Source organism: Dipodomys spectabilis, unplaced genomic scaffold (genome assembly GCF_019054845.1).
Source record: "Dipodomys spectabilis isolate Male_0828 unplaced genomic scaffold, ASM1905484v1 ptg000112l, whole genome shotgun sequence".
NCBI lineage: Eukaryota > Metazoa > Chordata > Mammalia > Rodentia > Heteromyidae > Dipodomys > Dipodomys spectabilis.
In genome coordinates this window covers 1128200-1155412 of record NW_024870789.1, presented here as the reverse complement: position 1 = coordinate 1155412, position 27213 = coordinate 1128200, and the positions used below count along the sequence as shown (strand labels likewise).

At 45.1% G+C, this 27213-nt stretch overlaps 1 protein-coding gene across 1 annotated transcript; it reads left to right on the top strand.

The window, feature by feature from the left end:
• Positions 1-3484: 3484 nt before the first annotated feature.
• On the top strand, positions 3485-6157 carry LOC122114862 (golgin subfamily A member 2-like). The gene is made up of 2 exons (XM_042688124.1): positions 3485-5017; positions 5120-6157. Exons 1-2 carry the CDS (start codon positions 3485-3487, stop codon positions 6155-6157), a joined length of 2571 nt encoding a protein of 856 aa, XP_042544058.1.
• Positions 6158-27213: the final 21056 nt, after the last annotated feature.

Here is a 27213-nt window from a genome sequence, read left to right as displayed (position 1 = left end):
CTATGTGGCTCAAGCTAACCTTGAACTCACAATCCTCCCGCCCCCATCTCTGTCCACCACAGCCAACCGCTATGCCAGTTTTATGTCTGACAAAATTTGAGCATGGGAAGAGTAGGTAATGCATGTGGCTTCCATGTAGCACAAACAGACATTAAACACAAGCACGGGTGCTCCACTATTCAATGCTGAAGATGGGTCTTCCTGTCCTACAAGCTGATTGTGTGCAGAGCTTCCTTCCCAACTTTAAGTTCAATTACTGAATTCTGGCAGTCTGAAATTGGCCATGATGGAGACAGTAAATATTTGCACCATGGAAATTGCTAAACATTTGGAATGCTGTCTTTTTATGGACCACCAGTTTATCTGTTCTTCACTGTACTATTCAGCCTTTGTAGTCACCACTAAATACAATGACTTATTTAAGAAATACACAATCAGTACACTTAGAAATATCTATCTAGTATCAAGAAAAACCATTCATTTGAATATTTGAGCTATAAGCCTTCTTCTTCTTGACACCTACTATATTTTGATAAAAACAGCTTTACTAATTCTGAAAGTGTGAGACATTCTTTTCTCAAATTCTATTCTTATGTCATAGCAGCAAAGTTTTAGAAGGGTAAAGTCAGTAAATAGGAAGCAATAATCAGGATTGAATGTACCATGACCAAGAATCAACATTATTATGTATGTTTTTGCCATTCTTTGGACAAGGCTATAAAATCAACATTACTGTGTATGTTTTTGCCATTCTCTGGACAAGGCTATTAGCCAGAAGGCCGGGGAAATGGTTCATAAATGTTAAATATGCAATTTTTCTCTACTGCATTTTTCTTTTACCAAGTAGAATTTAAACATAAAGATATTATAGCTACTTCATACCAAGCAATTGATGCAAAGTGATGAACTTATTTACAACGTGAATCATGACTTATGAGAGGACAAATTTCTTTTAAAGGGAAGTCACATTAGAGGTATAGAGACATGAGAACATCACGTTTTCTTTCTTCTTTCTATTAAGCCGAAGCAAACTAATTGCTGTTTAAATTTTGTAAATCTACTGTCTTCTTGAGTTGAAAACTTAATTCATGTACATTAAATCAATAGGAGATTTTTTATTCATAAATGGGAAAAATCAGGTTTGTTACTAGGATGTTCAGAAACTCAGGTAGCTGTGTATTTCTAAATTGAAGGCTGAGAAATATTTCTCCAAACATCTGACCCCTAAATCAATCAACCTGATAAAAAATATGCTAACATTCTTCAGAAAAGAAAAATAAGAGTTCTGAGAAAAGTGGCCACTATTCTGTAGTGGTTTCCCCTAAAAATGTCATTAGCATTTTTTAAAATTGTATTCAATTGTAAAGGTGATGTACAGAATGGTTATGGTTATATCGGTAAGGTAATGAGTACATTTCTTGTCTAACACTGTTACCCCCTACCTTGTTTTCTTCCACTTTCCCTTCTCCAGACTCCTCCCCTACCCCAAGTTGTAAAGTTCATTTCCAACATAGTGTCTTGTGAGCATTGCTGTTGCATTGATTCACCCGTTGCCCTTTGTCTCACCATTTTGTGATTTCCCCTTCCCTTCCTCAAATCAGATAAACAAATGCACAAGACACAGGGCTCCAAGATCAAAGACAGTGATAAAAGGGAATAAGCCAAAGCACTTTATATATATTTTTAAAAACACTCTTTTTTTCCATAACTTGGATGTCATATCAATTAGTACCATTAGGGTTTTAACTAGATCTAATTACCTAGAATAAAATTTTTGCCCAAAGAGGTAAACAGTTGTGTGGAGAAAAAGAAATGCACATTTCTTTACTTTGCTGCCTAAATGGTAAGGGTCCTGGGGCCCCAAGAAAGGTGAGAAGTGTATAGAGATGGGCAAATGGAGAAACATTTGCACAGAAGCAACATCTGTATTCTCACTTCATTGCTAATTTACCTGTTGGACACTTTCATGTCCTAAATTAGTTTGCCTGATCTATGTTTCTCTGATAGAATTTTTCTCAGCAACGCAACTCTGAATCTCCTCTCAATCCCAAACCACAGAATCTTCTATTCTACTTCATTATTAATCACTTATTAGAAGTATATTTTGTGCCATGGTGTGTGTGTGTGTGTGTGTGTGTGTGTGTGTGTGTGCGCGTGTGTGTATGTGTGTGATGAGTCACCTGTGCTGTGCTGAGAGAGGGGTCGTGGGGGGGGGACGGGGCAAGGCTAGCCAGCAAATGACAATGCAGCAAAGATGACTGGGCCTTGCCATCACAGCCCCAGCCTGAGGGCCTGTAGCCCAGGCCAGTCGTGAACTGGCTATATATCTCCGCTTGTTTTGAACCCATGATTTATTCTCCTGCTGGGATCACAGGTGTGGACCACCACAGCCAGCACAGCTTTTCATGGGAAGGAAAAGCCAGCTGCACAAAATGAACTCATCAATCCCTTCAGCCCCCACCCCACCTCGCCAGTGCTGCGGTCAATGGCCCAGAGCTCCGGAGTGGTTGAGGGTGACCCTAGAAGCTGCATTCTTGACAGACAGGACAGCATTTGGGTGGGACTAGTCAGATGGCTGTGTGGCTGACTGACTGACTTTACTCAGGAGTAGTAGTCCTCACGTGATTGTGTTTCTGAACCCTCTGCGATCACAGCCAAAGTGTGGGGAACTTTTGCTCAGTAAGATTTCATTGAAATGTAGGAAGAAGATGGTTTCCACAGCCTCAAACTCCCTTTAGGCTAGGAAGAATTTGCTATGCATGGCCTCACTGCGCTGAAGGCAGCATGGCCAGTACTCATGGAGAGGAGCCCTGGGCCTAGGAGGTCCCTGTGCTGCCCAGTCCCAGAGAGCCTGCAGGAGCAGGGTGTACCAAAGCCACTGCAAACACCTGCGCCTCCCTGATCAGAATGCCAGAGTCAGCAAATATGATCCGAACAACACTAACTGCAGGGCATGGAGACCTGAAGACGTCTGACACCTGCAGACCTGAAGGGCAGTGGGAAGTCTGGTGGAAACCCTGGTGACCACAGTTGTGTGCTGGGAACCAGGAAGGGTGACTTGTAAAACCATGCACCAGTTCCCAGGGGAGGCCCCACTCTGCCGCCAACCAAACTGGACAGGATGTGTGGGGATGGGGCCACAGGAGCAGCTGTCATTTTGACTACCCCATTCTGCCTCGGTCACAAGATTCTGGCCACACCCCCCCATTTTTCCCCTCTTTTTCTGACCAATGGGATCCAAGAATAGAGGCCACGCCTACCTTCCATGCTGCCTAGTAGCACTGGTATTCCCTCAACTGACTCACACCACTACCAGGCGTGGAGGGAGGTAGAGGTACGGAGTGGTGAGGGAGCAAATCGAGGTGAATCGAGGTGACATAGTTGGTGCATCGAGGTAGATATAGTTGGTGGTGACTGGAGAACGGACGTGACATCCAAGAGCCTGGGAATGTGGCCCCCACATCTTCCCCGTCCCAGAGCTGGGATGTCTGAACAAACACGACTGAAAAAGTTAGCCGCAGGAAAGAGACTCCTGGAAGAATACCAGCGGAGGAATGGTCCTGCCGGATCTGCAGAACCCAAGAGAAAGAAGAAGACTAAAAAAGGAGGTAACCCCAAGACAAACGCCGCCGGGGACAGTCATTCAGCTGAGGGTGTGGCCAAAGACCACGCAGGCCTTGAGCCTCCCCCGCTTCTGGGCACAGTTAGAGCTGCCGGGGTCAAGAGTGACCCGGCTCCCTCCACCACCGAGGACCTCGAAAGGTGCTACCAACACCTGGTGCTTGCCCTCGATGCCAGCAGAATACAAAACGAGAAGCTCTGCAGAGAGATCGACCTACTGAAGCAGGAGAATAAGGAGCTGCAGGAGCGGCAGGAGGAGACCGCCTGTATGCACGAGGCACTAGGAGCAGAGCGGGAGCAGTACAATCTATCAGTGCAGATGGTGGCTTCAGAAAAATCCAGTTTACAATCCTTCCTGGCCCACATGTGGCAGGTGGCCGATGGAAGAGCCCTGGAGGGGGACCACCTCATCAGCCGCCTGCAGGCTGTAGCGCAGCGCATGAGGGAGCTGGAGATGAAGCTGTCTGCGATCTCCACCACGGAGACTGACACCGAGCTCCACAACCTCGAGCTCATGAAAGCCCTGAACCATGTGACCCATCAGCTCCAGCAGAAGAGCAGAAGCTGTGAAGACCTGGAATATGAGAACATTGAGCTGCGGGACAGGCTGGATGCGCTCCTGACGCAGAAGGCCAACATGGATATACAAATGCACATGTGTCAGCAGGTGCTGGTGGAGCACGCAGAGTTGGAAAGACAACTCCAGAGCATGAGAGAGCTGGCCACCACCTTCAAGCTGGAGAGAGACTCTCTGGAGGAAGAACTGATGGTGGAGAGGTGTACATGGAAGGAGAAGGCCTGGCAGCTCTTAGAGGAGGTGGGCAGGCTGAGAGAGGAGAAAGAGCAAGGGGCCAGGCAGGTGTTGGAACTGGAGGGGGAGCTGGTGGAGCTGAGAATACAGCTGGCAGAGCTGCAGCGCCCTGCGGGGCCATCTCAGGCTGAGCAGTGGCTGCAGGCTCAGGCCCTGCAGTTGCAGAAGGAGCTCGAGACCCTGGAGGAGCACCTTCACCTTCAGGTGGAGGAGAACCAGAGCCTCCATCTCCAGAGCCTGGAGCAGCAGCAGCGGCTATGGCTACTGGAGAGGAAGGTGGAGGAATGGGACCAGCATGCCTCGGACCGGTGCAAGATCCTGGAGACGATGAAGAAGGAGCAGGAGAGCAACAGACACATGCTGGTGTGCAACCGCGAGCTGAAAGAGCAGCTGGCCCAGCTGCAGGATGCCTGGCAGAGGCTGAGCAATGAGAAGGACTCGCTCGCCAGCCTCCTGCATGCCGAGCAGCAGGAGAACAAACATCTACAGGAGAAGCTGGAGCAGCGGGAGGAGACGTTCAAAGAATGGAAGGAGATGGCTGAGTCCAAGCACCAAGAGGTCCAAGAGCTGCAGGACCAGTCCCTGGCCCAGCTGCAGGAGCTCAGAGCCACCTGTGAGCAGCACCTGGCCACCCATCAGCAGCTGAGCACGGAGAAGGAGGCCCTGCAGCAGCACCTGCGGAGGCAGACCCAGCTGCTGGAGCAGCTGCAGCAGAAGCAGGTGCAGAGCACATTAGAGGACCAGATGGTGCCTCCAAAGTTCCAGGACACACTGACGTGCCTGGAAGCCATGAGGCAGGAGAATGCGCAGCTGCGTTCCCAGCTGAAGCTCCTGACTCTCCCTAGAGAAGGTGAAGGAGTGAGCAGAGGGGATGGCAAGGGGGAGGAGGCGGCTCCCCCTGCTGTGACCGTCCCAGAGGACGTGGACAACCCACATACCATGTGGGATTTTTACTGTGCAGCACTATCCATCGCTGAATCTAAGAAGGCGCAGCTCAGCCTTGAGCTGCAGGAGCAGCAGGCCCGCTGCGAAGGCCTGGCCCACCTGGCAGCACAGTGCCAGACAGAGCTGGAGCGCCAGGCCCTCTACCCCAAGACCTGGCACCACAGCGCACCTGGGGAGGGAGAGCAGGACAGCCAGAGTCCCACAAAGCGGCTGAAGATCTGCTTCACCTACGACCTGTCTGGCCAGGTGGACCAGCAGAGTCCAGCGGACGACCTCCCCCATCGCTGCAGCCTGTTGTCAGAATGCATCAGTGCCATGGAGGAGGAGATGGCGTCTTGTGAAGAGCAGATGGGCGTCCTGGATGAGCTGCATCGTGAGAAGGAAGAGTGCATCCTCAGGCTGATGCAGCAGAAGACGGAGAAGAAGAAGGAGCTGCAGGAACTGCTACTGTGCCTGACAGGGCAGGGCAGAGAGGGCCGGGACTCGAGGCGGGCCGCTGACCTTCCCCCTGCTGCAGAGGCCCCAGCAGACCTGGCAGGGCCCTTGCAAGGGGAAGTTGCAGAGGAGGAGCAGGAGCACGGGTCTATGGCGCAACTTGAAGACAACACGGAGCCTGCCCCAGGAGAAGCCGGGGTGTCTTGCCCCCAACACAGCCCCACCGCAGAGCATGTGGTGTTGCTGCAGCCTGGCATCCAGCAGCACCAAGAACATGCAGGCCCGGACAACCAGGCCTCCTTCCCTTTCATCTATAGACTGACGCAAATGATCGGTTTGAGGTAGTTGCCATCCAGAGACCTGGAGGCTAACGCCCAGAGCAGGCTCCTGCCCTCCTTCACATACTTGGGGACATGGCCCCTGGGCGCCACTCTCTCAGGGCTTGTTAGGATGAGGGAGGGGCCAAAAGCGAGAGACATCTCCTAGTCCACTGGTCAGCAGAGAAGGGGCCGTGTGAAGGAGGATGAGAAGCGATGACATGGGTTTTGTATTAGCTCGTTGTAGTAGAGATGGTATTTTTATGAATCCGGTATTAGCATACTCACATTATTTTTGATATATTTGATGCTGATTTATGGAGCAGGCTCCATAATTCTTTAGACTTTTTTCAGGAAAAGTTTATATTTCCTCAAATGAGTCATCCCATTATTGAACATAATATGTTGGTGCATTCATGCGTGTTTTTAAAAAAAATCATGCTCTGCACCAGCAACACTGAATTTTCTCATTTGTATTTTAATCTACTATGATGATAGGATACTGAGGGGTGAGAAACTGTGCATACTGTGAAGAAAAAGAAAAGGTCATTCAACTCGTTTGGAAAAATAATACTAATAGAACAAATGGAGGTGTCCTGTAGTGGAAAACATACAGCCAATAAGTACAGAAATGTATTTCAGAATAACATACTACACGATTATAGAACATCTACAATGAGAATAGCAAGTGTCTCCATTCTTCACTTGTGAATTGTTCAAGTGTATATGCATTGAAGCCAATAAAATATTTAAATTCAAAAAGTTTATTTTGAATTTTTCACTCTGTTCAAACTCCACTCCTTTAAAAAATACCCCATACATGGGCTGCAACGGTGGCTCAGTGTTAGAGCGCTAGCCTTGAGCTGAGTTGCTGAGAACAGTGCCCAGGCCCAGAGTTCAGGCCCCATGACTGTCAAAAACAACAAAAACCACCTCATAGAGCTGGGCATTGGTGGCTCATTCCTATAATCCTAGCTACTGAGGAGGCTGATATCCGAGGATCGTGATTCAAAGCCAGCCCAGGCAAAAAAGTCTGTGAGACTCTTCAATCAACCACCCCTCACAAGTGCAATTGTGGGTCAAGCAGTAGAACACGAGCCCTGAGTGTAAAATCTGAGGGACAACATTCAGGCCCCAAGTCAAAGCCCCAGGACTGACCAGTACGTACACGCATGCATAGAGACACACACACACACACACACACACCATGTATGCCCAACTCAATCCTTGTAACTATTTTTGTCACTTGTTTATAGTCTTTACACTGCTTTGAGTTGCCTTTCTAAAGCACAGATCTAATCATGGCATTTGTGGGAACACACACACACCCACACACACACATACACACACACACATAACATAATGGACATCGTGCCTTGGCATAAAATCTGAACTTCACATATGAGTTAAAAGTCACTAACCTAGGCCTTTAACATAGTGTATTTATTCAACAAATCTCTCTGGAACTCTCTAGACCTGGCCAGAGACTACATGCCAAGGAAGATCTGCAAATGAGATTTGTGCATACACACTAGATGAATAAACAAAAAATGAAATGACAATCACTATGAGATTAATAGATGGTAGGCTTTGGCATGTCTGAGGGGTAAGGAAATGGAATCCTGTTAAAATCTACTCTGTTTCTAAGTATCACATTTTTCAGGAGGAAGGATGTTTCAACAAATGAAAATGTATGTCCCCAGGAATAACAACAAAAAATCAGGTAAATTCACTGAACTAATTGTAAAGGGTAAACACAATGGTGCTGGGTTGATTTTTTATTTTTAATCATTCTCTCCTGTAATTTATTTTTAAGTCATTTCCTAATTAAAGTATAATTTGGGGGGGATGATGAAAGAGTTCTGTAATGTGTTAGGATATATTATGTATTTGTCAAAACTTGCCACAGTACTTACTTAAAATCTAAACTTTTTTTTTTGCCAGTCCTAGGGCTTGAACTCAGGGCCTGAGAACCATCACTGAGATTTCTTTTGCTCAAGGCTAGTGCTCTACCACTTGAGCCACAGTGCTACTTCCAGCTTTTTCTCTGGTTAATTGGAAATAAAAAGTCTCAGGACTTCCCTGCCTGAACTGACTTTGTTCAAACCATGATCTTCAGATCTTAGCCTCCTGAGTAGCTAGGATTAGAGGCATGAGCCACTGGTGCCAGGCAAATCCTGTACCTTTATATGAGATGTATTATCTCTGTATTTCTAAAATATGATCTCAAAATTAAAAAATGGCCTCTCCCATGTCAGTGATACAGAACTGCATGGTGCCTTATTTTTCTCTAATTAATCTTATTTAAAATGAATGAGATCCATCATAGCAGGGGGTGAGGGTGGTTGTTGAATGTCTGTAGGCTTTATCACAACATACAGAAAAAAAGAGCTTGAAAAATATGCAAGGACATCACAAAACAACTTACGGCCTTGTTGTTAGAAAAATCACCTTGGCTTCATTGTGGAGGACTTTAGAGGCTGAGTGGCAGGGTTATCATTAGGTGACTAATGGGATAAAGAAGGAAAGACCCAGTCAGCAGCAGTAGGATTCTTGCAGGGACAGAGAAGAACCAGCTGCTGGCTGGCAAGGCAACAACCAGGGGGTGGGGGAAACCATTTTCTAAGAAAGTAAGCAGACTGAAAGGAGCTTTCAAAGGAGCTAACTTTGAGATGGATGTGTGTGGTGCAGCAGAGGACTCATGGCCTGGGACCTTAGTAAGGACAACAGCAGGATTTAATGAGTTACAGTTCAAGAGAAATCAGAAGTGAACTTGTGACTTGTAGAAATCCAAGTGGGCCGTGGGCAACGTAAGCCTAGAGAGGAAGAATAGCTAACATGGAATTCAGGTCCTCTAGGTCGACATTTACAACCGGTTGGGGAAGCAAATAGGGAGTTAAAGCTATCAAGGAAGTTGCCATTTTATTGCATTGCTGTCTGTATTCAGAAGTAAAGCATGTTTGTGTGGGATCCGTGCAAGTCCGGGACAAGGCCTGTTTCTATACTACGCAGTAGAGCTAGCACTGTGGAGACTTGATTCCATCACCTGTTAAAATTATCCAACTACCTCTTCCACTCCAATCTTCTCCAAAGTCTTGTCTGCATTGGAGAAGCCTTTTAATGTACTACTGATGAAGGCTAGGAAAGGTGACTAAGTGTAATACCTTAGTTCTCTATGGGTGACTTTGAAAATAGGAGGCTGTTAGTCTAGATCCTCTGAAAACAGATACCAAGACAAGATTTAACATGCCAGAGATTTATTGGGAAACTATTAGTGGGGCGGGGTGTAGACAGCGTGTGATTTCATACTGCATTTGGGGATCTTTCTCTCCCTTTCAGAGCATTCCTTTTCCACTGGCGAGGGTCCCACTGAGGACACTCAGGATCAGAGCGGCTGTCCGTTGTTCCAGGCCACGCATTCCTTGGCTGATTGATGTTGAGCAGAGAGCCACTGGTGCTTTGGCTTTTTAGTCTGTCGACACATGGAAGGAAGTGCTAGAAGAAGAGCAGACTGGGGAACCCAGGGTACCCTGGTGAGAGATGGGGGCAGGGTGGAGGGGAGGGAGGGACAAGGCCTTAGAGGCAAATCCCCCACCCCATCTATTTCAAATTGTAAGTAAAAGAAACCAATTAAGTAATGACAAAACATTTGTGCTGTTTCTGTGGGTGCTTAATAAACAAAACTATTGTGAGGGCCAATGAAAAGACAGCATCACTTTGCTTTCCTCTCAGCCCCAACTCTAAACAACCTACAGGATTTGGGTCAAAACTATAAACTGCCACTATGTTAAAAATAAAAACAGAAAAACAAACTTGGCATTTTCCTTAGGGGTTCCGAGGATAAACGCAGGACAAAAGCAAGAGAGAAGAGTTACTATAAAAATAATGAGTACAAGCATCCCTGAACTGATGTTTTCTATAAAAGCCTGATGGCTGTAAACTGCAGAGGGAGGCTGTGAAGGGGAAAGGAATGGGGAAAATCAACTGGTGTCTGCTTATTGCCAGCTAGCTTTCATGTGAAAGTCACGGCAGGGTCAGCCACAAACGAGCCAGGGGGCAACTCCAGGCTGTGCTGCCATAAATAAGTAGTTATGTACGAATGTCACACAACCAGGGCTAGACAGAAAGCATATGTGTGTACATATCTAAGCTGCATAGGTGAAATCATATGCTCTACATGTATCATTTTTGTATACAGAATGGAGCCATCCTCCCAGGGAAAGAACATAGTCAATCCCATCTGATTCCACAGGAGCATGAGCAGTAGCACACCCAACACAGCACAGTCTTAGACACATAGTGGCTTAATAGGCACATTCCACATTTGTCTACAGAGCTTTCTCATGACAAGGAAGAATCCACAAATTCACAAGGGGATTCAATAAGACAATACAGGAGAAAATATTTCAGGGACTTAAATAGGTGTAAATATTTAGAATAAAATGAAATATAAAATGATACATATATCATTACATCGCTATGAAATGTAACATTAATTTTGGTTACAAAGTTTTTAAGGTCTCTCTTCACAGGTGATCCAGGGATCTGCTTTAGCTGGTCAGAAGTCCATCAACTGAGTATCAGTGCACATGTCTGGAATCCCAGCTCCTTGGGAAGGTTAAGGTCGAAGCATTATAGTTGTGGACTAGGGTAGGAATGCATCTTTAAAACAATCTAGAAGAGGACTGAGAATGTAGTTTAAGAGCAAGAGTGCTGGCAGGCCTGTGTTAAATCCTAGGAGCAGGTAAAAAAGTGAGCAAGCTTTTCTTCATAGGATGAGATATGTAACTGACAGATGGTTCAGGATGTGCAAGAGGTAGAAAAATTGTGATGAAAGGGATTTCAGTAGATGGGAAGGACTAAACAGCAAAAAACGACTGTTGTGTGGAAGGAGAGGCATTGCTTTCCAACGTGCATCAGTGGGCACAGAGGAGCTCCCCAGAGTCTGAGGCAAGATTCTGACATGGACTTCCTACAGAAACTTGGGCATCCAATGACTGTCTACCCACTGGATGTGTAACAACTTCACTTGCATATTGCCATGTCCTACTGGGACATCCATCCTCGTGGGCTTCTTTACAGCTCCTACATTTCAGAAGTAGAAGTTTCTTTCCTTCTAATGTTCTCTCTTGGTTTTTCGAAATCAAGGACCAAGTAGTCAGAGTTACTCTATGACACAGGACTCTAAGCCTTCTTACTCAGGAGGTTATGATCAGGAGGATCACAGCTCAAGGCCAACCCAAGCAAAAGACAAGTACACTAACCTTGGCATAAACCAAGCACAGTGGTAAGAGGGTGTGGCTCAGGTAGTAGAATGCCTGCCTAGCAAGCAGGTGGTTCTGACGTCAAACCCCAGTACCTTCTTCCCCCAGAAAAGAGTTGTTCTGTCATGTCTAAAGGCATTTTTCTATAGCCTCTAGCACAGAGCGACCACTCTAATTGAGCTGCTGAAGGATAGCATAGAAAATTCTGGAATGCAAATCGGCACTTTGCATGTTGGGATCCTGACTTGCATAAAGATGAGTTTGCAGATAAACAGGTGAGAGTGAAACTCAAAGACAAACTTCCATTGTATCTGTGCTGCCAGGGCATCTCTGTTGTGAGGCACTCAGAGAACACTCAGTACTGAAGAGAGCAAACAAACATGCACTTCTACTCACTACAGCTAGTGGTTCTCAAACTAGGGTTCCCCAGAACAGTTACTGCTGTTGCAGCAGCAGCAGAACCACTGGGAAACCATTGGACCTAATTAATTAGAAGTTACTATGGTTCTCTAGGGCCCAGCTATCTGTTTCAAAAACCCTCCAGATGATTCACAGGCATATTGACGCTTAGTAGCTTCAGTTTAGGAACTAGACACTGAATATGCTAATGATTTACTGCATGTATAATGGATATCTTTAAGGATGGTTCCAATGACCATTTTGTGAAGGTTTCCCTAAGCAAGGCATAAACCAACTCCTTTAAAAATATTATAACATAGCCAAACAGTACTTTGCGCTTTTCCGTTATTAGTCCCTGCTAGGCACTTGCTGTGGTTTCCTTGAAGGATTCATGTACTGAAGGCTTGCTCCACAGCTAGGTGGTATTAAAAGATGGGAAAGAGAAGGTGGTCAGGTTTTCTAGGACACCATCCTCAGAAGGAGGCAATCTGGTGTCCTTGAATTCAGTTGGTTCCTGTGAGATGAGTGGTTTTGAAAAAGAAAGATGATCCCTCACTGGTCTCTGGCTTCCTTTCTCAGCACATGATCATTTCTCTTATGGATAGCACTCCTACCATGATGCCACCTACTATGATGAGACTTAGACAGGGGGCCCCTCAGCAGAGGGCAAACAGACAAAGCCACTTCATCTGGGACATGTAACTTCCAATCTTGAGACTTACATTGACCACTCTTCTCTGTGACATGTTAAGTGTCAAGTATTTCAACATAGCATCAACAAATGAAGCATTAAAGTAAATTGACACCAAGAGGGGTGGTTCCATTCATGGCTGTATCCATACCCAAAATTATAGAAGCAGTCTTGGAACTGGATAATAGGAAGAGACTGGAAGAATTTTATGAAGCTGGTTAGAAAAACCCTGGAGTTCTGTCAGCAGTGTATCACAGGTGGTTCAGAGATGGCCTCTGAAGGAGACGTGGGAATTGGAAACTGGGGAGAATACATCCTTGTGCTGCAGTAGTAAAACCATGGCTGTCCTATTCCAACTCCCTGGATTTGCATGGAAGGCAAATTTTAAAAGTAATTCTACAGAGGATGGTGCATGCTCTGTGAACAAAATCCTCCTCAGCAACATTCAAAGCTTCATCCCCATGTACATGCCTGAAAGGGAAGAACACACTTAGCAGGATGTGGTGGTGCATGACTGTAGTCTTCACACCTACGAAGGTGAAGCAGGAGGGAGGATTACAAGTTAAAGGCCAGGTGGTGTGACATAGCAAGATTCCATCCTCCAAACAAATAAACCACTTAATATTTGCATGTGGAAAAGAAGAACCCATGAGCAAACACACACTGTTAGCTAAGACTCGAATTGTATTTCAAGAGAATCTTCTGTAGTGTGTGTGCTTGTGACTCATGCATGTAATCCTAGCTACTCAGGAGACTAAGATGCAGGTGATTGTTGTCTGAAGCCAGCACCATCAGAAAAGTCTGCAAGGCTCTCTATCTTCAAAAAGAACCTGCAAAAAGCTGGGCTGAGGGCTGGCAAGTTGGCTCAGTAGTAGAGCGCTTGCCTTGCATGCCTGAGGCCCTGGGTTGAATTCCGCAGCACCATATAAGCAAAAGAAAAAAGCCGGAAGTGGCCTGTGGCTCAAGTGGTAGAGTGCTATCCTTGAGCTGAAGAGCTGAGGGATAGTGCTCAGTCCCAGAGTTCAGGCCTCACAACTGGACCCAAAAAATAAGCTTGGATGAGACATGGCTCAAGAGATAAGGCACCAGCCTAACAAGTGTAAAGCATTGAGTTTAAACCCTGGTACAAGCAAAAATATGATTCACATATGCAGTCCAGCAAATTTCCTAGAAGGGTTTTTTATGAGACTTTTCATCTTGATGGGCATTCAGTTGTATATGTGAAAGGTTTTCTCCTTTTCTTGCCAGTCAGGCAAGTGTCCTCGGTATAAACTTAAAGCAATAAAATACTTTGTAATCTAAGAAAGCTGAAGTCTCAGAGTAGATCACACTGGTAGTGTTTCCATTTTTAGATCATAGCATTGGTAAAATATTTCATACATTTTTAAGAAAAATTTAAACTACATAAAAGCTTCCAACTACTAAAATCCAGCTGGTAGAGAACATTTATCTCAACATGCACTTTTCATTAAAAGGCCTCCTGTGGAGTATCCTGTTTTGAACTTCCAGAAAGACTGTTTCAAATAAGGAAAGCCAAAGGCAATTCGGGAATGTGGCTGAAGTACATTGTACACAGTATGAGAGGTTAGATGAAATCCCTTCTAAAATTTACAAGAACATGAAAAACAGGGTTGGAAGAGATGGAAAATAATGAAGAAAGTGGTGAGGGTGGTGAAGATGCACTCCCCAAATGGCGTGTTAAGTTGGAATACCTTGGAATAACAAACTAAGGATAATATAAATTAAAGTAAACAAGATACAAAAGATAACGTGGAGAAACAAGGAAAAAGGAATAGCGGGGACAGATATGCTCCAAGCCTATCCATCTAAATGCACACAAAGCAATAACAGTAAACCTCTCTCAGTGTACAATTAACATGCACTAATAAAACTATGGTGGAAAATCTGTCTCTAAATCAGGATATCCTTTATTCAAAATCCTGGGAATTCACTAGAGTGCTTGCCTTGCATGCATGAGGCCCTGGGTTTGACTCTTCAGTATCACATAAGCAGGAAAAGACGGAAGTAGAGCTGTGGGTCAAGTGGTAGAGCACTAGCCTTGAGCTGAACAGCTGAGGGAGAGTGCCCAGGCCCAGAGTTCAGGTCCAATGACCTGAAATAAAGAAAAGAAAATTATGTTACTTGGTTACAGGTTTGGTCAAAAATAAGGCAAGGCTTGTGATTTCAAACTTTTCCACTGAGAGGGGGCATAAAATTTTAACTTCTACCAACTCTACTTGTACTTTTCTATTGTTGGTTTTCAGTCATCTGTTCAGGTGGCTATTAGGCTAGGCAATAGCATCAGCATCTAGGAACAAGGCTTCCCTCTGCTGCCAGGCAGGCTCCCGCAGCATTCATATCAGGAGACATTCCTGTCCCAGCTACATTCAACAACGCACCACACCCCACTTTCTGAAATGACCCGTAACTTCTGCATAGTCTGTCAAGATTAGACCATTCTGTGAAATAAAATACAGAGAAACAGTTAGAGCAGCAGTTTCTCAGATACTTACCAGGAACCCTTCTTTATACAAAGACTTGAAGGAAACTTTGAGAGACCTCTGCCACAAAGCACTGAGTCCTGTGGTTGTACTTGTCTGGGTCTCCCATCTCCCTTGGGCAGTACTGTCAGACCCTGTCATTAATCAGAGGACCATGTAGGTAACTTCGAAAACAGTACAACACATCCAGGGCATTTTATAAGTGTACGTTCTCTTCTCCATACACACAGATACTTCCACTCCTGAGCAAAGTGTAATCTGCTATGGGCTCTACCAAGCCAGAATACTGAGGATACAGTGGGTGGGTATATGTGCAGTCAAGGCAGAGGCCTATGAACTGCAGGAGGGAATATATGGATCCACATCAGAAGCACTGGCCTCTACCGGTGCAGTGGATGGATTCTAGCATCAGAAGCACTGGCCTCTACCGGTGCAGTGGATGGATTCTAGAGAGGTGCCTCGGATCATTGAATGATGTCCCCAGACTAAACCTGCAGTTTTCTTAAGAAGTCTCCTGTCTGCTAGATGTTCTGGGACAGTATCGCACAGCCCTGTTCAACATCAGGGCAGTGACCTCACCATTTCAAAACCAGAAGTCATGTTATCCTAAACCCAAAAGTTTCCCTACTCTAGAGACTCTTACTAAATTCTGAGTCCAAAGTGAAGTTGTTTAAATGGTCATAAAATAGGCAAAATTACATTTTTTTCAATTCAGAGGATTATTTCCTTTCTACTGAATCTGTAGGACATTCCATTTAGCGTTTCTTTACCATTCCTTTGAGTATGTGAATCTCACAATTGGTATTACTGTGACTTAACTTTAACATGGGCAAAGATTATTAGCAGTAAGTACTTTGAATGTGTTTTCTAAATGTTTTCTCCTGGAAGGGACATAAAACAATTTAAAGGGACTTAAACAACATTAAGAGACTTAAAAGAATTTGACTACAAAAGGCAGACATTTCCTGTGGGTTGGAGTTACTACAGACCATGCAGCTGGCATGCAGCTGTGAAATGAGTATTCCACTCAGAGACTCTATGTGAAGTATGCAACTCCATTGTCTCTCAACAAGTGTGGGTCATTCATTATATCAGAGGATCTTCAAAGAACGTTAATGCAGTCATTGTTTTCATAATCAGGTGTTTTCTTATACCAGGTTGCCCTCCTTCCTGTAATTAGTTAAAATTTTTTTTTTTTAGCAGAGTAAAGGTCACAAGGATTCTTCCAGGAAAGAAAGATCCTCTGATGGAGATTCTGATTGAATGATACTTTTTTACTTTTTCTTAATTGAAGGGTTTAATACCTGCCATTCCACTTGAAGAAAATTTCGTATTGGGAGTGTAGAAGTGAGGAATATACGTTGCTACACAGAAAGTTCCAGAATCAGCAGTACAAACAAATCAGAAAACACAGCCTAGACACTGTTAGAAGAGCTGGGATCCAGGCGGGCTGTTTCTCCTTTAAGCAAGCCTCAGAAGGTGACAGGAGTAGGTGCTTCCCTGAACCTGTCTGTTCTCTGTGCCTGAGGTTGCTGTGCCTGCCTGTGCAGCCCTGCACCTCTCTGGTCTGCCTGCTGGGTGGTGTGCCAACTCTATACTTCTATGATGCTAATGCAGGACCAAGCCACCTGGGCCAGGGCCAGTAATTGCTTTTATTTTTTTAACATTGTCAACAACCAAACACCCGTTTTCTCAGTGACTGTAAAACAGCAGCCTAGGTTTGGACTTCCACAATCAAAACATGTTTTCTATCTGGTAGAGTAAGAACGCAAATTTCCTATAAACCACCTCTTGTTAGCTTCATTATCAGAAGCAAGCCAGAGATTCTGTGCATCAAAAGTATTAGGAAAGCAATGGCTTTTCTAAGTCTCCTGTGTAAGTTTTAAATGATATGTTGCACTCACCAGTGTTTCAGTCACTCCGGGGTTCCAGGGCTGCGTAGAAAGAAGTACAAGCATCCTTAGATAGGCTCCTGCCATAGGGTCCATGCCCATATTTGGGGTCTCCTCTCACTGGGTTTCAGTCCTTCAGTCCTCTGCGTGGTAATAATGCCTCCTGGCTCCTCTCTTTTCTTCTGGGGTTTAGGAGAGGTTATGCACCTAAGAGGACGAGCCATAACCACACCCCACTTGCCAGCACACTACATTGTACATGCTGAGTCAAGCGAGCCTGTGGCTCTTGGTGGTGGCTGCTGCAGTGCTGATATTGGCCTGGTGGTGTCCACGAAGATGTGCATACCAGACCACAAAATCCCTCACCACTTGCCAGGCTAGGAAACTGGCAAGGAGAACTTATAAATAGCTGTGATCATAGAATGACGCTCACTATAAATTCCTCCACAGTTCAGTATACTTCACTCTAAGGAGGTCAGTTATGAGATGAGTGATGCCTGTGCATTAGTCTTGCACAGCACAATGATATCAAGCATTGACTTTAGTAAATAGGAAATTAGTTGAAAGTGAAAGGTTAGGACAGAATTAACTACTGTGGCTTAAGAAAATACTGACCTAGAACAAAATAGTGTTAGGGTTTTATATTGCCTATTTCTGCTTGGAAACTTGAGGGCAATAGTCACTAAATGAACAGAAATTTATGAACTGCTAGGAACTGGTGGCTCATGCCTGTAATCTTAGCAACTCAGAAGGCTAAGATCTGAGGATCACAGATTGAACCGAGCTGTTCAGGAAAGCACATGAGAGCTTATGTCAATTAGTATCTCTCTCTTTCTTTCTGTCTCTTTCTGTCTCTCTCTCTTTCTGTCTCTGTCTCTCTCTATCTCTCTCTCTCTCTCACACACACACACACATATACACACACACACACAATCCATAGTGAAGCTGTGGCTCAAACACTAGCCTTGAGGAAAAGAAGCTCAGAAACAGAGTTCAAGCTTCAGGAAAGGCATAAAAATAACAAAATACATTAAAAAAATAAAAAATAAACCTAATTTGAAAATGGAAGAGAACATCAACTGGAATTTTTACAGTGTATTTGTACAACTTCATGAAACATCACCAGTCGTTATAAAACAAACCATACGGTAGTACTCCTTTATGTTCACTAGGATAACTGTTATATGGCTTAAGTGGCAGAATGCTAGCCCTGAGAAAAACCTTAGAGACAATGCCTAGGCTCACGGCTCAGGCCCCACAACAAGCATACCCAAAACAAAATAAAGCAGAAAATTGATGTTGGTGAAAATGTGAAGAAAAAAATCAAACCCTAATTCCATGCTTTTTCTTTTGTTTAAAATTTTTTTGGCAGTCATTTGGAACTAGGCAGACCTAGGGCTCCATTTTTTCTTGCTTTTTAGTTATTTTTCTGTAATTTTTTCCAGAAAGCCAGCTTGAATTTCAATCTTCTACCTGTGTCTTCTGCTTAGCTGGGATTGCAGATGTGAGACACTAAGATATCCAGGAATCACTCACTTCAAAAGGAAACAGCAAGACATCTATAATACCCCTTTTCAAAGAAATTGGTGTGTAAATTTGAGAGTAGGCAAATGTAACAGGAACCGATATCTAAATGTATTCACGTATGAAGTGTTAGATCATGAAAGAACCAGGATGCTTTCAGTTATATGTTTTTACAAGCCAGCTTTTTCTTGTCTTTCTCACACTGTTGTCCCCCCACCATCCAACCCCTTGTAATTCCCCAAGAGCAGATATTCAGGATGGTTTGTATAGCTCCAGGCAAAGTTACCACACTCCTCTACTTATCTTGCTTTCCAAGGTACTGAAGGAACATTCAGGAAAAGAAATACATCTCCAGAGATTAATGGTCAGCACATTTAGAATGAGCAGGCCCAAGACCACTATTAGGCCAAACATGAGGCCTCAACACTTAAACCCATCAGGAAGTCCAAGCTCCTGGGCCTTTCCATAAAAGCTGTCCTTATCCTACCCAGCCTGAAAATTAATAAGACTCTATTTCCAAGATACTAATGTCATCACTATCTGTGAATTGATAGAAATTCGTGAAACTGAATTCCCAGTAACATGGGAAAGTTGGGAGTTGCAGATAGAGATCGTCTTAAGACGACTAAGCTATGTGAAACAGCACAGTTTCCAAAGTCTACATTTTCAAAAACTGTTCAAAATATGGACTTCAAACAGTGATCTCCAAAGAACAGCTAATATTGGTGCTCAAGAAGGAAGGCACAGAAAATGGGTGTGCTCCTGTCTTTTCCACCTGCCTCTGACAGGTTGAGCAGGTGAACTTGGAGGGGGGAATCTAGAGGGCCCAATAACAAAGGATAAAATGTCGTGCTTTGCTGTATAAATAACCAGGGAATGCTTCAGTGGGAGTCATTGATAACAGGTAATCAACCTTGCCAAGCGTGGAATGAAGTTTGTCTACTGTCTCCTACAGCCCACTAGAGAAGCTCAATGACACCAGCAGCTTTCAGCACTAATTAAAAGGAGATGCCGTAGATGAAGTTCTCAACTCAGAATCTGCTACAGCCGAAGAGTCATCTAGGCACTCTGAGGAGGACATCTTCTCTAGCAGTTTGTCCCTGAAGACTCCTCCATCTCCTTCACGTGAGTTTTCTCAGACTCTGGCTTCTATCTTGCCACAAGTGTATATGTGTTCCTCAGTTTCTGTTGGGTCACACTCATCCCAGAATGTGTTTCAACCTCTAGAACCTTTGATTGCTCTAAAGCACATTTATTGTGCTCACTTGCACATTCTTCTCCCCCTTCTCATTCTCCTCAACCTGTGGCCTGCATTGCACTCAACCTGACTCAAACTTCCATGGAACTTCAGAGAAGTCCCACAAGAAAGCTCCCCACTGAGCCCTCCTACCAGCATCTCCGGGTGCCTTCCTCTATACCAGGCCTCAACTGAGATATCCTAGATCTGCCAGAAATAGTGATGTGAAAGAGCAAAGCTGAAAGCTGGTCAAGAGAGAGAAATCCCTCTGGATGCTCTGGGGAACAGGATGCAGTCATTGAGAAGTGAAAAAGGCATTGCCTTCCCTCAGCCCTTCTGGAACACAAAGGGAAACACAGCAGTTTCCTGATTCTTAGGAGGTATTTTCCCCCAAAGTCTTGGGGTCCTTCCCTTTCTGAACAATGTGTTCCTGGTGGCTCCTGTCAAGATGTCTGGTCATCCATTAGACTTATCCTCTATTTTGTTCAACAGATTCTCTAAATACATGCCATACACGTTCAGATTAAAGTTTGTGTACAGTTCTTTCACCCAGCCATGATGCCTCATTCGGTCCAATCTCAATACTTCATGCTAACTTTGCCCCAGCCCCTCCTCCTTTTTGGCTGAGTCTGAGGCCCTTGCCCATGTGTACCATTCCTAGCATTTTATTCAGCTCCAATGAGGACCTGCACATTTTGTGGCCTTACAGTCCAGAGAAAGGACACATGTCCTAGTCTACCTGCTGTTGAACAGGTAGAAAATAGAAAATGACCTTGTAACAAAGCACCAGGAAAAGTCACAGGATTTTACCCTCTATGTTCTAACATTTTCATAAAGCTTTCGCTCATGATAAGGGCCCCTGGCAAAAGAGAGACTTTATCAACAATCCCAGTGATTTTCTCAGCTTTGAGTTAAAGAACAAATTAGAAAATCATCTCCAAGTGAGGCTCCTGCAGTACCTAGAGAACAAAATTCAAGATCCAGCTGTCACCTGATGGGAAATTCCCGTTAACAGACTAGGCAGACGACAAGCATAGAAGTTTATAGAACTCCATATTTGCAGATGATAGTTGCCAGAATATACAGAATGCAACTTGAGAGTACTCAGAAGTATTTCAGGAATGAGAGAACTCCAAAAAGACCTGCTAAATTGTAAGAGCAGGATACTGAGAGATCTGCATAAGCAGACAGAAATCTCCTTGGTGAATTTCCTAGATGTCAAAACAGAGGAATTAGAAAGTGATTTGAATGGACCATCAAGTAAGGGTTCAGAATACATTTCTCCGAATCATTAAAACAAAAACTGTTTAGAAAAATAACATAAAATCAGGTTTCATAACAATATGGGAGCAGATCAGTAGGGACAAAGTCCCTATGCACATTAGCCATTTCAGAGACATGACAGACCAGGCCTTGGGCCCGGCCCCCTCTGACCCAGCAAAACACTCCAATCTAGCCTGGAAACTGTCAGAGATCCACACTTAGAGACTAGAGAAATCTACAAGAGCTCCTCCACGGAAGTTTCCCACTTTGATGCTGCCCCTTGACAGCTACAGGAAGCTCATATTAAAAGCCTTTGGCTGAAGCACTAATAGGGCTTGTGCCTAGAGTATCAAATCACCTTACTCTGTAAAAAGTTCCCCAATGTCACAGGGAGCATCTCTGAACCTGACATGTAGTGAATTAAAGACCAATCCCACAGTCATGTGGGTCCCGTTCCAGGGAGAAACTCTTCACAAAATGCCATAAAATAAAGGGACAGAAAAACTGAAGGTCATGCCACACTGCATTCTCAACGACCTTCATCACATGAAACCCTGAGAGGAATGAACACTATATTCACAACTGTGTTCCCTCAGAGTTCTATCCAACTGGAGAGGGGAAGGTGGACTGTTTTCTTAGTCCAGATTGAATAATCTTGTAGGAAGATAGTAGCAACATGATGAAATTGTCCTATGTTCAGAGGAAAGTAGTCTAGAACCGTCTACAAACCCAGTAATGGGCATGTCTGAGACATAAAAATAGCCTCTGCCACAGTATGTCAGTAGGAATGATCTTTGTTGAATCCACATCTGAAAGGACAAAAGATCTCAGGAAAATCGCAGAGGGTGAAGAGATACTGCCCATTATCTTGCCAGTCCACAGGAACTCCAATAATTTGTATCTTAGGAGTTTAGAACTTCTGAAGACCACTCAAACACCATTCCCGTCCATAATTTCTATTTCCAAGGATCCTGCCCGAAAGAACAGGAATAGTCAAGCAGTACAAGTGAGAGTCCAGCTTTTTATCATATCATACAGGATCTGATGCTAACACATTCCGTGGAGACTGTATGCCCCCACGGTGCTGCTTGCAGCATATATGCTGCCTTCCACCCACTTCCTATGTGTTAAGCCCTGCAGAGCCAAGAAGAGGATGCATGAAGAAGCAACAGGATGCCAAGACATCCAGCTTCCAGGACTCATGGTAGAGCAAGATGGTTAATGGACCTGATGAAAAAGAGAGATATCAGAGACCCAAAGCTAGAATCCAGAAGGAAAAACTTACAGGAATGAGGCCCTCACAAGGCCAGGAGCTGAATCCTCCTGCCCAGTTCTGGAAGATAAGTACCACAAGGAAGATCTCTTCCTTACCTGTACTGGAGAAAGGACAGCATCCTCCAGAAAGTCCAGGAACCAGATAAATAATTTTTTGTCAATTTTTCCTACAAAAGACAAAAATCAGGTAAAGTCACTGGAAAATTCAAAGATCCAGTCAGCCAGTACCCAGAAACAAGACTTAATTTAACCACAAGCAGAATTTTCAAGAACAGTGGAGTTCTAGAAGAGCAGACATGCCCGAGCACTGTTGGATGAATCATAGGGAAGAAAATGGGATTTTAATATGAGTCTTATGTCTCCAAGAAAACATTGCAGAAAGCGGTATTTTAGCCTCCCCTCTCTCAACATTCCCACTATCATATGGCTCACCTTTCTCACTACCCCATGGAATCTTTTACCTAGAAGGAAGCCAAGTAAAGAACAGCAGAGTCTCTTTTGCCAACCAGCCCCACTGGCCATAGCCATCCTGTTAATGACACGAGAGTCTCAAACAATAACTACCCTGGGACAGATTTGCCTTCTAAAAGCCTGTGTATCTCCTCTGCCATGCCTGCCAGCATAGGGAAACATGTCTCAGGCCAGCATACACACTTCCCATTACACTGTCCTCTTATCCTTTTAGTCGTCAGTCACACATACCATGCTTCTTACATAGTTCCTTGCAAGGTACATTTTCTCAGGAGAAACTCCTGTCCATGCACAGCAAATCTCTTTGTGTATAAGAACATTTTCAGCGAACTGATGAAGTCTCCCTCCTCAATTGTGTCTTGCTTTTTAATACAAACTTTTCCCTCATGAGACATTTTGTGTTTTCTTTGTGACACCACTCAGAGTAAGGATGGTTAGGATTTGGGCTTCCAAAATGCAGCTTCTTTCTTGAGGAGGATGGGGCACGTGAGCTAACGCCACTGAAGACTCACCCCAGCCTACATATCTCATCTCACCTTAGGAGCCTCCATTCAGTCACTACAATATGAACTTCGGAAAGCCTTTATGATTTGTCACGGTGAGAAAACATGGCAAGAGAGTTTACTCAGATGATTTCAACTGTTAGAAACTGTTCTCTGGAGCAATTTTGTATAACTTACGGGCTACACAATGTGCACAGAAATATTTCCCTAGTGTAAATATGTTTATCCTCCATCTGCCATTAATACTTCTCTGAGGATTGTCACAGAAGTTGTCTCAATCACTGGATGCTAAAGGTCTGTAGGGAAGGCAATGCCACCAGTCACATTTAGTGATTTTACTGTCTGTGTTTTTCTTCCTTGGGCTACTAGAATTTGGGTGATGACATGAGCATGGACAAGTAGATAAGGAGGCATACTTTGTGAGTGCAGTGAGCACAGACGCTAGGTCATGGAGGGGCATCTGGCAGGTGGAGTGCATTTCACTCCATCTAAATAACAGGTCAAGAGGCTATGGGCCAGCCGAGCAGGAGAGGGGGCAGCTGGCATGACAGGCCAGGAACCAGCCAGCAGGGTCTCAGAGCAGCTTGGGGCAGCTAAGGATCAGTCAGGGTCTCAGAGCAGCCCAGGACCAGGTCCCTAGGGCCTTCCCATGTCTTGTCGAAGCCTGGGGCATTGGGACAAAGTCCCAGAAGGCTCTCATCAGCAACACGAGGTGAGGGACTGAGCATCTGCTCGGTCTCAGGATGGCCTGCGGCCAGCGAAGTCTTAGGGTAACTCAAGCTGTAGGCTGCTTGAATCTTGTTGAGGCATGAGGCAAGGGGCTAAGAGTAGTACATCAGGATCTCAAGGCAGTTTGTGACTAGGGACTGATTGCTGAGTTGGTCAAAAGGAAGCCCAGACAAAGGGTTCACGTGCCTGCTGGAATCTCCAGGAAGCCCTGGAAGAAAGGATAATAGTCAATTAGGGTCTCAGGGAAAACCTGAGCAAAGGACTGGGGATGGGTCTTAGAATAGCTGGGCTGAGCAGCTGAGGGCCAAGAAATGTCTCCAGGCACAGAAGAATGAGTAGTTGAGCAACCACCTGCGTCTCAGGGCAGCTTGGAGGCAAGAGCTGGCTGAGGCCTCAGGGAAGCTCTGGGCTGGGGGAGTATCTGATGATTGGCTAGGTAGGTCTCCCAGAACTGCAGGACCAGAAGTTGAGGATAGGCCAGTGCTAGGGCCTAGGTTGTGCCCAGATCCAGAGGATTCGATGGTTCACAGTTCTGAGCATGCAGAGACAAGAGTGTGTTGGCACCAGAACCGGGACCTGATTTGTCAGCTCAAGCCATTGCAGGGCCCCACCAGCAGTGGGCATCCTTGCTCCCATTCATGCCCACATTCACTGACCTCCGCTGAACTCAGCACTCCAATTGCTGCTGTGTGCCCCCACCTGACACCTGTCACGTCCTGCAGCCTCTGACCACTTGCTGTCGCCTACCACAGCTGGCCGCCACCTGCAGTAGTTTGTGGCCAGCCATGCTGTGTGAAGCAGCGCTTCACAGGCCGCCTGCTGCAGAGCTTGCCACCGACGATCGTGCCGTTTAGACCGCGCACAGCTCTCTATCCAGCGCGTGCGGCTTGCCGCTGTGTGCCATACGTGTGACCAGTTGCCGCTGATCTCGCAGCTCGCCACCCACTTCCGGAGCCTCTGTCCAGCATCTTGTCGTGCTGCGGTTATGCAGGCTGCTGATTTCCACCGCCCCTGCGACTGCCCACTGCCGTCCTCCTCCATCTTCTGCCTCCTGCCCAGCCACCTCCCCTGCTGATCACCCTGCCTCTCCCTCCCCTGGCGGACTCACAGCCACGGGACTCAACTGTCACCACCCGCCACCGCCACGGGCCACCACATGCCACCAGTGTCAGCAAACGGCCAAGCAACCGTCTCCGCAGCTGGCTGCACCACTGGTGGCTGCCATCTCCTGCCTTCCCCGCTATCTGCATGGCGCCGCCTGCCTTGTTTTTTCCAGTTGCCAGCGGCTGCCCTCCCCTGTTTCCCTCTGCCGCCCCTCTCTGCTTGCTGCTGCGCACCGGTACTGCCGCGCCCATCACCTCTCCCTGTGCGTCCTGGGCACCCTGTACTGCTTGCTGTGCTACCCTATGCCTTCCCATGCAGGCCCTGCCACTTGCCACCTCTACGTGGGCATCCCTGTGCCTCTGACCCCATCTATTGAGAGATTACAGTTGTGCTGTAGACAGACTTGACAAATCTATGCAGAAAGCTCACTTTTGTTAAGTTTTCTACAATCCCCTGAGGACTGTTCTCACCCATTCTCAGAGCCTTGTAATCTGTGTTTTCAGCATAGCCTTTTCAAAACAGGTCACCCACTGCTCATGACCCAGAATTGCACCTCTCACCTCTTCCGGTCCAGTACCTTCTCTTAGATATTTGCCAGGACACAAAATTATTTACAGGCCATGGAATCCCTGGCCCAAAAAGAAACATACTGAAAGAGAAACAGCCAATTCCATGAGTGAGACACATCCTGACAGCTGATCCTCCTGACCAGACCAGTTGTGTTGTGAAGAATGCTTCAACCCTGGCGCTGGTGGTTCATGCCTGCAATCCTAGCTACTTAGGAGGCTGAGATCTGAGGATCATGATTCAAAGCCAGACCAGGCAGGAAAGTCCATGAACTTCTTATTTCCAATAAAACACCTGAAAAACAGAAGTGGTGAGGTAGCTCAAGTGGTAGCATGCTAGCCTTGAGTTGAAGAGCTGAGGGAGAGCACCCAGGCCCAGAGTTCAAGAACCATTATCGATGAAAAAAAAAAAGAATGCTTCAAACATCTTCTGCCTTCATGAAGGGAATGTATATTGCAAAATCTTCCTTATGAATAGTCTATGATCAGCTGCATTGAAAATGAAGGCATATGCATTTATAATCTATTCATGTAATTTATACATTTTTGAAAATGTGTTTCTGAATTCAGTTTGTTTTCTCAAATAATTGAAAGAACTTTGTGAGTGTAGTAGTTAAGTTCTAAACCTTGACCATGAACAACTCATAGACTTTAGGTTTACCTTTCTAAAGTGAGTGATTGGGACACTTGGACATCTTTAAAAAGTCATATTGGATGAGTACCAGTGGCTCATACCTGTAATCCTAGCTGAGATCTTAGGATCCTGGTTCAAAGCCAGCCCAGACAGGAAAGTCTATGAAATTGTTATCTCCAATAAACCACTCAGAAAACTGAAAGTAGCATAGGGGTGCAAGTGGTAGAGTGCTAGCCTTGAGCTCCAGAGCTGAGGGACAGCCCAGAGTTAAATCCCCATGTCTACACCTCCTACTCCCCCCAAATAGGCCATATTGATATTTTAGAGTTTAAATAAAATTTTAAAGAGTACTTTTTGAAAATGTAAGCCATGTGAGTACAAAGCAAATAATTTTACAACATAATGACAATTTTTGTAAGATTGCTTTGAACATGTTTACACACAAACCCATTTGGGTACAAAATAAAGCATGCTTGAATTTTTTTTAGAAAAATGAGAATTGGCCATATGTTTTCTGGAATTGCAGTGGCAAAATACATTTTGCCAATTGCATGATAGTACCCTATACCTAATGTATAAAAAACAAGCAACACCAATATACTAGACTAGCTCTTTTAAAAAATTGGGAATAGGACATATTAGCATATAAACTGACCCTTAAATACCTACAGGAATGAAGAAGGAGTAAGCTTGGTGGAGGAGTGGGATCATGTGAAAACGCACAGTGGGGCCTTTGTCTCTTCCTAGGCGGGTTTGGATCTCCAGGGTCTGTAGAGAACTGCGGTGAGAGAGGAGTTCCTCCTAGTGCCTAACGTAAACTCTTAGAGGAGTTTTGCCTGAAGGGATGTATTGGGCATCCAGCTTCTGAAATGAGTAGATTCAGGAAAGACAAAGGACTGGTTTATTTGAGGTATGACATATAACTGCTCCCCTTATGGATTTTGGGTGAGAATAGGAGAGAGAAGTAAAAGGAGCCCCTATATGTTTGCTGGCCAGGGCCTGTCAGTGATGGAGTTCAAGCAGGGAGGTTA

Excerpts from the sequence above, each read along its gene's own strand:
- LOC122114862 (XM_042688124.1), top strand. The coding sequence starts at position 3,485 with ATGTCTGAACAAACACGACTGAAAAAGTTAGCCGCAGGAAAGAGACTC. Across the intron at positions 5,018-5,119 it reads AGCTGCAGGACCAGTCCCTG|ACCCAGCTGCTGGAGCAGCT; the intron begins GCCCAGCTGCAG and ends CTGCGGAGGCAG.